This window comes from Hippocampus bargibanti, linkage group LG05 (assembly GCF_051943395.1).
Source record: "Hippocampus bargibanti isolate YZ-2025 linkage group LG05, ASM5194339v1, whole genome shotgun sequence".
NCBI lineage: Eukaryota > Metazoa > Chordata > Actinopteri > Syngnathiformes > Syngnathidae > Hippocampus > Hippocampus bargibanti.
This window is the reverse complement of record NC_142738.1, coordinates 13,592,239-13,604,420: the sequence shown is the minus strand read 5'-3', so window position 1 is coordinate 13,604,420 and position 12,182 is coordinate 13,592,239. Positions and strand designations below refer to the sequence as shown.

General features: G+C 45.2%; 1 protein-coding gene across 3 annotated transcripts in view; it reads right to left on the bottom strand.

The window, feature by feature from the left end:
- Window positions 1–10,693, bottom strand: part of shank3a (SH3 and multiple ankyrin repeat domains 3a) — a 235,201-nt gene extending 224,508 nt beyond the window's left edge. For all 3 annotated transcript variants that reach the window (XM_088996754.1, XM_088996749.1, XM_088996750.1), the window contains exon 1: window positions 10,211–10,693. Coding sequence is in view for 2 of the 3 variants with exons in the window: in XM_088996749.1 (XP_088852875.1) it covers window positions 10,211–10,224 (14 nt within the window). In the remaining variant the exon portion in view is untranslated. The remainder of the gene's footprint in view (window positions 1–10,210) is intronic.
- Window positions 10,694–12,182: the final 1,489 nt, after the last annotated feature.

Here is a 12,182-nt window from a genome sequence, read left to right as displayed (position 1 = left end):
AAAAGTGTGAATGACAAGAGTTGCATAACATACATGTAATATTCCCCTCTTCATATATTGTGTCTTTGTTTCGCGATTCCATGCGGGTGCAAGGTAATCTCCTTAATCATGGTAATCTCCCATAGCTAAGATTCACGCCTTCTCTAATTAACTTTGACCAATAGTAGTTTCAGAGAAACACAGCCTGCAAAAGACACGGGCATCATTCCGCATACACTATTATTACAATGTTACACTACTATAAAATGTCGACCCCGTGTGTATACAAGCAGCATTTAAAATAAAACTTAAAAAGATATACATTTATAAATGTAGCTCTGCATAAAGACTGGAAATTGTAGCATTCCTCCTAACAAGTAAAGAGCAGTTTTGAATTTTCGATAACAAAGAATTAGTAACGGGAGTACCAATATCTCATAAGGCTGATTCTTAATTCAATACCCGTAATGGCTGCCGATACTGGTATCTTGCCACGGTTTTTGCCACCATCAGAAAATAAAAGTCAAATATGTCTGTGATAGAGAATAGACAGAATAGAAGTTATTATATTTAAAAGTTTCAAGGTTAGTTAGCCGCCAAAGACAAAGCCCACAATGGAAGCACAGAGAAACCTGGGGTGCTGAGGTCAACAGACACAGCCTGTTGACCTGTTATCTTCATGTAGGAGATCTGGACTTGGACTAATTTAGTATTGGTCAACTCCTTCACAGGACTAATTTAGGACTAGTTACTCCTTCACAGGAAGAGGTTATTAGCCAGGTTACAAATCTATCAGTTCATGGAAAGGACACCCAATTAAAATCTATGTTCTGTTGTTTTATAGTTGTTGGTGCTTGGGACATCCAGGGGTGTGGTAGTCAAATCAAGAAGACTATGTTTTACTTATGTTTTAGTTAAATTTGCATATACTCTCAATAAATAGCTTGGCAGAGGGCTGCAGAAGTTGGCCGTCGGTCATGAATGGCTGCGTCCCCTGCCGGCGGTAAAATACAATCTTACTGTGTTCGAGACTTTGTTCACAGTGTCCGACCGAAGATCTCTGACAGTCTGATCAATCTGATCAGGATGCCTCATGGTGCCGATGGTGAGGTAGTCTGGGCATGGCCCGCTGGCAGAAGACCCGGGACACACTGGAGAGACCGTCACCCAGTTGGCCTGGAAACGCCTCGGGATCTGCCAGGAAGACCTGGAAGAAGTGGCTGGGTAGAGTAAAGTCTGGGCTTCCCTACTAAAGCTGCTGCCCCTGTTGCGTCACACGAGTGTATGATTTTGAAGTGCGCCTTTCAACACTTTCATGTCTTTCAATTCCTTGATCTCCTTGATGTGCGTATCACCCTGACGCATAGCACACGCTTGCAAATTGTATAAAAGAAGCTGTCGCGGGACAGAGAGACCGGGCGAACCACGGGGCAGACTCAACTCGGACTCACGCCCGGCTCATGCCGGGCGTCGGACGGACATCACGGCACGACTTGCTCGACTCCACGCCACGATCAAGCTCTGCGCGTCACCTGCCTGGGAGATCTGACAACGAACCTACTTACAAATAAAGAGAAACATCAAACTCTTTATTGGCGAGCCAGCCAGGAGGATTTTTTCCCTCCTCCTCAGCCCAATCAACTCTCCAAATGGAAAGATCCAGATTTCCCAGCCGCCCGTGAACCCGGCATCTTCACAGCAAGACCCCTCAAGCCGAGCTCCCGATGGGCCGCCACCACCCGTAGGCGCCCCGACCCCACCGTGAAACCTGCCGCACCCTGATGGCCGACATCGTCCAATTCGCCTGGCGACTCTGCAACTAGCTGCATCGTATATGTCCACGATCGCACATCGTCGGACATCGCTTATGTCCACGATCGGACATCATATATGTCCACGATCGGACATCGTCGGACATCGCTTATGTCCACGATCGGATTTCGGGAAGACGCTTCATGGCCGACACGGCCGCCGACGTCAGCGTTCTTCCTCAGCGTCCTGCAGAGCGCCATGGCAGCGCGATCAACGCCACCGTCGCCGATGACCCGCCTGTCCGTGCCCGGCAGCATGGCCAACCCCACGCACCTTCGTCCTCACAATCCCTCATCGATTCTCCGATTTGACCGATCCCAGCCGAACAACTCACGGTGAGAAGACCTTCCGGCATCGACTCGACGGCCGCGAGGAAAGTTTCCATCGATCGACTCAAACTGGCAATCGTAGGGCACTCTTTGCCGTGCTCCCGTACAACGACTTCAGGCACCACGAAACCTCCTCGGAAACCACCCCACCGACGCCTGCCATGCCCGGTGACCGTCATCTTGCCTGGCCTCACCATGTCGCAGAATTACTTTTGTTTTTATTTCTTTTTCCTTCATCGTTTTCACAGACTTCGGATCCAGGAGGGGAGCCCTGTTGCGTCACACGAGTGTATGATTTTGAAGTGCGCCTTTCAACACTTTCATGTCTTTCAATTCCTTGATCTCCTTGATGTACGTATCACCCTGACGCATAGCACACGCTTGCAAATTGTATAAAAGAAGCTGTCGCGGGACAGAGAGACCGGGCGAACCACGGGGCAGACTCAACTCGGACTCACGCCCGGCTCATGCCGGGCGTCGGACGGACATCACGGCACGACTTGCTCGACTCCACGCCACTATCAAGCTCTGCGCGTCACCTGCCTGGGAGATCTGACAACGAACCTACTTACAAATAAAGAGAAACATCAAACTCTTTACCCCCGACCCAGGATAAGTGGCAGACGATGGATGGATGGATGGATGGATGGATGGATGGATGGATGGATGGATGGATGGATGGATGGATGGATGGATGGATGGATGGATGGATGGATGGATGGATGCCTGACAAATGGCAAGTAAGATATAAATTATGTAAGTATACATATACAGTATTCGTATGATTAATGTCACTGCTTTGTTGAATATGACTTGGGTGTCACAATACTACATACAATTATTAGTCCATAACTTTATGGATTAAGTACATTGTGCCATGTAATGCATACTGAGAAACGAGTGGCTTCACACACCAGCTTCCATTATCATGGATGTCACATAAACCAAAAATTCCCACATGCAATTTCTGGATTGAAAACACACAATTTGGCATCGACAAGAGATTGTCATAAAAATCGGTTGAGAAAGAAGCAGGTTATGACTTATTTTCAACATGTGCATTACATTGAAATTTGCTTCAGCATGCCTAAAAAAATAATAATTACAAATCTTGCCCATCTTGTGCGAAGTTTACATGTTCTCTCTCTATCCACTCCGGCCGCCCGTGTTTGTGTGTTTTAGCAGATGTCCTTCCACATTTAAAAAAATGCCCATGGTAGGTTGATTGCATGTACTAAATTGTATTTCAATGAAATCGTGACCGTGAATGGGTATTTGTCTATGTGTGGCATACAATTGCCTTGCAACCAGTTCAACGTGTACTTGGCCTGCTGCGTAATGCAAACTATGATAGGTTAACGTATGTTGGCACCCCTTGTGAGGAGAATCAGATCAAATCAGGTGTTTATCTGTGGTATCGTCAAAGAGCATGTGCCTTCGTCGGATTCTGAAAATTGAGTAGAAACTGCTCAATCAACAGTTCTCTGCACATCTATAAAACAGTGAGGCATCACTGTCTCTTTGTAAACTCAAAGAACTGTTTGTCAAGGGAGCTGATCTCAGACTATAAAGACTTGATATGTTTCTTTTTTTCTGGTGCTTGGGTCTGTCCTGCAAAGTTTTTTTTAAGATTCAGGAATTACCAAATGTGTGTCCATTGTATTCCCATGCTCCAATTGTATGGGGCATCAAAAATATGATGTTTAAAGGTATGCCTTTTAAGTATGAATTGTACAGGTCACCGAGCATGCTGGTGAACATTTCACATTTGCAGGTTGGGATATAACAGTGAAAAATGCAGTCTTGCCTATAATTGCCAGACATTCTGGGTGGTATTCGCCTCCAGTAGCCTATGCCGTAATATTAAACAAGCTGTCTGCAGGCTTGCGAGTGGCCATAGAAGTCAAAGTCATTAGTATTTTATTTCATATCGTCTATGTGCTTGAGGGAACGTCATTATGACTGCACCCTATGTCAAAAGAGCTTCTACATTGGTTCTATGGCTTTCCATGCGCTCACATCATTGCTTTTTGTAGCACTTGTCGTGCAAGTTACGCCGCTGAGATAAGGTTGGCTTACAAATTAAGAGGTCAGCTGCTTTTTTTTGAGCGGTTGGTCAAAATGAGCCCTTTTGGTAGCGTTCTTCATCACCTCCATGACAGCTTGCAGTAAGCGCCAGCAGCAGAGAATGGCTCATGTTCAAATTGACTTTCTTAGAATGCAACAGAATTTGTTTTGGGAGATGGGGGCAAAAAAGTAAGCTCATTACTCTTACGTTTTCATATTTACAAAATCCTGTTACCACCGCGAAGGAAGGTGTTGCCAGGTGAGAGATCGTCTCAATTTGGTTAAACTGCATGTTTCTCCTTTAGCAAAACACCGGCTAAGACATTTGTAGCAAGAACAGATATTTCAATGAATAGTTATGCTCCGCTTGAAAATAAAGATTTGGTAGTGTTTTTTTTTTTTAATTCTTTGATTCTTAGATTCTTTTGACTTACAGCAGCACAAACCTCACCTCAATTTCGAGCTACCGCTAAGCTTCTCTTTGATTCTCAGTGACACCACCTGCCATTTTTATGCAACCTATATTATTTTCTGACACCTCATTCTAGTTTTTAGGACTGTCCGGGCTTGCTGATCTTGAGTTTATAATGGGGTTCTGATCCTGATCCTGTGGCAGAGAAACCAAATGTGTCCTAAAAATATGGTTTGTATTTGTTTTAATCTAATTAAGACAGTAAAAACACTATTAAATGACATTAAATATATGTGTAAAACATAAAGAGACTTGGTTTTCCTTTGCCCGGACACGGGTCACCGGGGCCCCTCTCTGGAGATGCAGCTCGTTGGCGAGCGCCTGGTGGCTGGGCCTACACCCATGGGGCCCGGTCGGGCTTGCCCCGAAGAGGAAACGTAGGTCCCCCTTCTCAAGGGCTCACCACATTAGTTCTTGGGACGTGGAACGTCACCTCTCTTACAGGGAAGGAGCCCGAGCTGGTGCACGAGGTCGAAAAGTTCCGACTAGACATAGTTGGGCTTGCCTCCATACACAGCCTGGGTTCCGGTACCAGCCCTCTCGAGAGGGGTTGGACTCTCTTCCACTCTGGAGTTGCCCACGGTGAGAGGCATAGAGCAGGTGTCGGCATACTTATTGCCCCCCGGCTCGCCGCCTGTACGTTGGGATTCTCCCCGGTAGGCGAAAGGGTTGCTACCCTCCGCCTTCGGGTGCGGGAAACGGCTTCTGACTGTTGTTTGTGCATATGCACCAAACAGCAGTTCAGTGTACCCATCCTTTTTGGAGACCTTCGGGGGTGTGCTGGAGAGCACTCCCCCTGGGGACTCCCTTGTTTTGCTGGGCGATTTCAATGCTCATGTGGGCAATGACAGTAAGACCTGGAGGGGTGTGATTGGGAGGAACGGTCCCCCCCGATCAGAACAGGAGTGGTGTTTTGTCGTCGGACTTCTGTGCTCGACACAGATTGTCTATAACAAACACTTTATTCAAACATAAGGGTATCCATATGTGCACGTGGCACCAGGACACCCTTGGTCGCAGTTCGAAGATTGACTTTATAGTTGTATCATCGGATTTGCGGCCTCATGTTTTGGACACTCGAGTGAAGTGAGGGGCGGAGCTGTCAACTGATCACCACTTGGTGGTGAGTAGGCTCCGTTGATGGCGGAAGATGCCAGTCCGACCCTTTGTCACGATTCTGTTCATAACCTTTATGGACAGAATTTCCAGCCGAAGCGTTGGAGGTTTCCGTTTTGGTGGCCTCAGTATCGCATCTCTGCTTTTTGTAGGTGATGTGGTACTGTTGGGGCCTTCAAGTGGAGCTCTCCAACTCTCTCTGGAGCGTTTCGCAGCCGAATGTGAAGCGGCTGGGACGAGAATCAGCACCTCAAAATCTGAGACAATGGTTCTCACTCGGGAAAAGGTGGAGTGCCCTCTGTGGGTCAGGGAGGAGATTTTGCCTCAAGTGGAGGAGTTTAAGTATCTGGGATCTGGGATCTTGATCGCGAATGAGGGTGTGAGGGAGCAAGTGGTCGACAGGCGGATCGGTGCGCCGTCTGCTGTGATGCGGACTTTGTACCGATCTGTCGTGGTGAAGAAGGAGCTGAGCCAAAAAGCAAAGCTCTCGATCTACTGGTCGATCTACATCCCAACCCGCATCTATGGTCACGAGCCATGGGTTGTGTCCGAAAGAACGAGATCCCGGATGCAAGCAGCCGAAATGAGCTTTCTATGTTGGGTGTTCGGCTCTCCCTTAGAGATAAGGTGAGAAACTCGGTCATCCGGGAGGAGCTCAAAGTCTCCTCCACATAGAGAGGAGCCAGATGAGGTGGCTCGGGCATCTGATTAGGATGCCCCCAAGACGCCTCCCTGGTGAGGTGTTCCAGGCATGCCCCACTGGCAGGAGACCTCGGGGACGACCCAAAACACGCTGGAGAGACTATGTCTCCCAGCTGGCCTGGGAACGCCTCGGGATCCGCCAGGGCGAACTAGAAGAAGTGGCTGGGGAAAGGGAAGTCTGGGCTTCCCTACTGAAGCTGCTGCCCCCGCGTCCCGACCCCAGATAAGCGGCAGAAGATGGATGGATGTACATAAAACACTTGGAGGCTATAAAACTAAAACAAGGGGCTGTGACTATGAGGAAGATCATGTCGTCCAGTAACCAGATTGTCACATATTCAGTTCCTGCTCTCTCTCAGCCATGTGTCAGCATTTCCTTGGGTGGGACACTTCACCCACTTTGACCCAGGTGCCACTCACCCAGGTGATCGGCAGGGCCACACTGGCATCCACCATCCTGTCGGCATTTCCCTCGATAGCTGTGGTAGCATACGTAATTTACCAGAATGTGAATGCGTATAAATTTGAACACTGTATCCATTGTGAAAAATGGAAACTAAATGTGACATCATTATATGATTTATTCTCATGCCGCAGTGTGAACAGGCTCATTGTGAGACTTTATTTGTCTCTTTAATCCAGTAACAATGTTTACACTCAAAAGCAAAACAACAGATTTTCTAAAGCTCTTACCAGTCCACCTCCGAATTTGCAATACTGTTACACCGAGAATACAGCTCTGGGCAATGCTTTACCACTAATCCAATAAGCAGACTATCTGAAAAACACTCATACACCTATGCACAGAAAAGAATGAAAGTCCAGCGAGAACAAGGCAAAACCGACAGAGGCGAGCAAAGATACAATAAGTAAGCGAGGCAGCAGATAAACCATCCGTCTCGTATGCAGCTTGTTGCCGACTGCCTGTCGCGGTGGTCCCAAATTATCTCTCGCAGACACTCATGGCAGCTGCCTTGCCTTACTCATCCAGATCCAACGGTGCAGCCCACACTGAGAGGCAAAACATGGGGACTTCTTGTTTTTCATACTTGAGGCGCATCTGTGTCGCCGTGCATGTGCTATCGACCTCTTGGCTCCACCCCGCACTATGCTTAATTGAAACAGATGGAGGAGCCGGAGCAGGCCGGGAGGAGGAGGCCCTGAGGGGGACAGTGATGGAAGAAGAGGCGAGTACGCAGAGCATGTTGGGGTTGTTAAGATCGACCGTCACACATTCAGGTGCCACTCACTTGTGCAGGGCATGGACACAAACAAAGAAAAAGGCTTGACTCACAATGCAGGAAAAATAATTAAGTAGTAGAGCAAATGCAAGTTTGAGCAATGTTCGAAATTGAGAATCATTCGCAACTCCCTAGTTGGTGTCTTTGGCGATTTTGATTGTATTCATGACACTGCTGATGTGAAACATCATTTGGTAACGATGCTGTATTCGACATCAATTATGTTATCGTCATGAAAAAGTACAGTACAGTGATACTTCGGTTTACGAACCCCTTGGCTTACGAACTTTTCGGTTTTTGAACGTTAAATTTATGATAAATTTAACCTTGGCATACAAACTATTTTTCAGGATACACACGGAGCGCCACAATGAGCGATGTGTCATTCGCGAACGAACCCGTTCTCCTAACAATGAAATGGCAGCTTACTTGCTTTTGTCCTCTATTCCCCATCCCCAGTGTTCGGTCAAGAATGCAGCAGTGAGGAGGGGTTCACCATTAAAAAGACAGGCAGAGACAGAGAGAGAGTGAGAAAATGGATACAAAACTGAAATTTGGACTCGTTTCAACTTTGATAGTTCAAAGGCAGAGTGTCGACCGCAAGGTTAAAATATCCTATCAATCAGGCTCCACAAATAACCTGCACAAGCCATCTCTACACTTGATGCAAAATGCCATCAACCCAGCTAAACAGAACACAATTGATGAGTAACTAGGTAAAATTATCACAGGGAAAGCACCTACAATGGATCATTCCTCAAGATGGTGAAAGAAGAAGGTTATGTTCCTCATCCAGTGTTTAATGCTGATGAAACCGGCCACTCCATTCCATCAAGCCATCAATGACCATCACAAAGGTAAATAAAACGACTTTATTATAAAGTGCAGTTTATTCATTTAATTATAATACCATAGCAAATTTATTATACATAAAATAAGGTATATTTTCTGTAGTTTTAAGGCTTAGATAATTAGAAAGTCTTATTGTTTTATGGGGACCTGGGAACAGATTAGTCTCATTTTAATGGTTTCCTATGCGAAATACATTTTTGGGATACACACTTTTCGCCTTACACACTCTTTCTGGGAACCAATTAAGTTCATAAGCCAAGGTATCACCGTATAACATAATAATGAGTACTCACGATGTTTCTACATCATGGAAATACCCCCCCCCCCCCCCTTCTTTAATGAAACCAATCATTTCCAAGAGAGCGTATTATTTTATTTATTTATTTTTTTTGTAAAATCTATACAGTTTAGATTTAGAGTGTCGGGAAAAATTCACAAGCCCAAATAAAAGCTCTTGTTACGTATGACATCGTCACTCTTTTGTGACATAGTGGAATTTATAAAAGCTAAACAGTAGCTCACAAAATGCTAGAGTGCCTGAGGAAATTGTCCAGTACCACTCCTTTTTGTGAAGAGAAAAAGAAATATTTGAGTTTATAAGCTCAACTGACACTATAACTTTACACATTGAGACCGCAAACAATAAAAGGTGAGATTCTAACTTTCATCATTCCTGCCAGTTTCCCATGACATGACAATTATGTGCGGAAATATATACAGTGCTTCTTTCGATCATACCAGGAATATTTTTTTTGTTTATTTGTTTTCCCTCTTTTAATGTTTGGCATTATCTAATTGCCATCTTGTCATTTAATCTCATCTAAAATGGTGAAAGGAAAAATACATTTCTCTGTTTTTTTTTTTTTACTGAAAAAAAAAAAACATTTTTTGTTTTCTGTCTGACAATGTCTGAAAACAACTATCACATCAAGTATTGCCAGTGCAATTCAAAGCTTGTTTGTAAGACATTTTTCGCTTGCAAATCTTCATGGCTGACTTAATAATATTGGTTCCATTTTAAAACATGCTTTCTTTTCTCTCTGCTTTACCAGAATCTGAACCCATCCACTTCAAAAAGTGCCTCCCCATCCGTGTACTTTGGCATCGAGACAAGATTGGTTAAATATCTCTGAACTAACAACATTCCTACCCTTCGCCACCTGCGAAATTGCTCCATCAAAAGCTTTAGAATTGAGAATGAAAATATACATCCACATTACTTCTTTGCATATATTTAGAAAGGTACACCACAAGAATATGGTCAACGCGGTGCCGCAGGGGGACAGAAAAATGCTGAGTCTCTGCATGTGCTACTTTGGCATTCAGCTGCCTCCTTCAGGACCAACTTCAATATGGCAGGCTTTTGACATTATCGACAGGCACTTTTAGCCCTCTGTCTCGTTATGTATCATGTGTATGGTGCACATTTTTTGGGGGCCCCGAAATACTTGTGCAGGTAAAATGTCAACAATTAACATTACATATACAAACATTGTGGTTTTTGCAGGCCCTTTGATTGTTGTCAGGCAGGAACGAAGAAATGTAGATCAAAAGCAAGAGCAAACTATAGTAGAAAAACATATCAATTGATGTATGAATCCATATAATGACATAACATCGATAGTTGACTCATGTCCTACCTCAACATCAACATCAAGCAGTGGGAGAACTTCCGGGTGTCTAATTTGCAAAAAAGAAAAAAAAAAGATTTTTTTTTTCAAAAAAGAAATAAGACCCTCATTCATTATCACCGCGCAGAAGTTACTGTGTCCGTAAATCAGCTTGCTAGATGAACGACAGCACAAAATGTGACCGCTGCTCTCGGTGCATTTGTGTGTGTGTGTGTGTGTGTGTGTGTGCGTGTGTGTGTGCGTGCGTGTGCGTGTGCGTGTGTGTGTGTGTGTGTGTGTGTGTGTGTGTGTGTGTGTGTGTGTGTGTGTGTGTGTGTGTGTGTGTGTGTGTGTGTGCGCGTGTGTGTGTGTGTGTGTGTGTGTGCGTGTGTGTGTGTGTGTGTGTGTGCGTGTGTGTGTGTGTGTATATCTGTGTGTGTTTGTAAGGAGGCAATGCTGGCCTCTTTGTTGTCCGCAGTAAGAGGATCCTACTGGTGAAACAATATCAGGCCGTTCAAACGGAGGTGAACACATAACTGAGTCACGCTGGGCCAGTCTTGAACAGACCAGCCAGTATAAATGCTATGCGTGTGCGTGCGTGCGTGCTTGTGTATGTGTGTGTGTGTGTGTGTGTGTGTGTGTGTGTGTGTGTGTGTGTGTGTGTGTGTGCGTGTGTGTGTGTTTACTGACTCCCTCCCGTGCGACTGGGAAGTAGACATGCCCGTCAGCACTGGTCAGTCATTAGCCACCACAGTGTGTGTGGCTGTGTGTGTGTGTGTGCGTGTGCGTGTGCGTGTGCGTGTGTGTGTGTGTGTGTGTGTGTGTGTGTGTGTGTGTGTGTGTGTGTGTTACCTAACAGGGTAAGTTCAAAGGTCGTAGGGAACAGATTGGCTTTGTTGGAGATGAAACTTTGAAGAGGAAATTGGGTAAACAGCACGAAAGATCACTTTTTAAACAAAGTGTCAACTCTCCCTCTCGAGGCAGAAGTAATCCACACCTGCATTAACAATTGAGTAGCGATCGAGCGTGTGCGCCTGAGAGGGATCCAAAGTTTCCGCTCCATCCGTAGCATGCAAGTGTTGTCCCCAAAAAAGTCAGGAAAATGCTGCTCTTTTGTTGGCAATTTATCAGCTTTGAATTAAGGGGATAAGGGGATAAGGATCAATACCTCAAAGCAATGGCGTGACGTCGTTATCAGCGCACTTTTTTAGGAGGGGCTTTCTAACTGCATCCAAAATGTCATTCCTGATATTGTACCCGCACAGGATTCGATCCCAGAACCTCAACATAAGTTTATTCTTCTCACCCTCCCACCTGAGAAGGGCAATGCCTTCCACTCATGGCAATGAGTTCCAGGCTATTTAACAGTCAGTGAATAGGCCCTCCTCTAAACCGATCTGGCCTGTAATTGAACTCCCCCGAAAAATACAACACAATATATAACATAACCATGACTATGACAAGGGTCACCTTGAAGGAAAATTAATTCCTGCTGGGGATGGAGATTTTCTTTAACCTCGTATGACCTGGCGTGAATATGTGTGGACATCAACCATTTCTGGTTGTCAAAACTACAATGTTAAACAACTGTCCTCATGTCTGGCCATCATTTTTCTCAGAAATGTATGTATTGTTTTAAAAAGATAATTCTTTGTTTTTACACTCATCGGGTCCCAATTAGCCTTAATATCAGCAAGAAAAAAATGCATTCCTTTGCCTTGCAAGAGTTTGGGTCTTAGGAGGTTAATAAAAAATTGAAAAGCATGGTCGGGTGTTTGTTTTTCTTGTGGCGGTGCATTTCAAGCTTTGGTCAGACTTGACCAAAACTTGACCAAATGCTCCCCACTGGGGGGAGCATTTACCTTTTGTACAGCCACCCCCACTTTCAATGAAGACAACACTCAGTAAGAAGACACACAAAGTAAGATCAAAATAAACTTTGTTCGGGTTTTGTATTTTCTTGCAAGGGCGAGGTACGTTTCAAGCTTCGGTTAGACCTCTG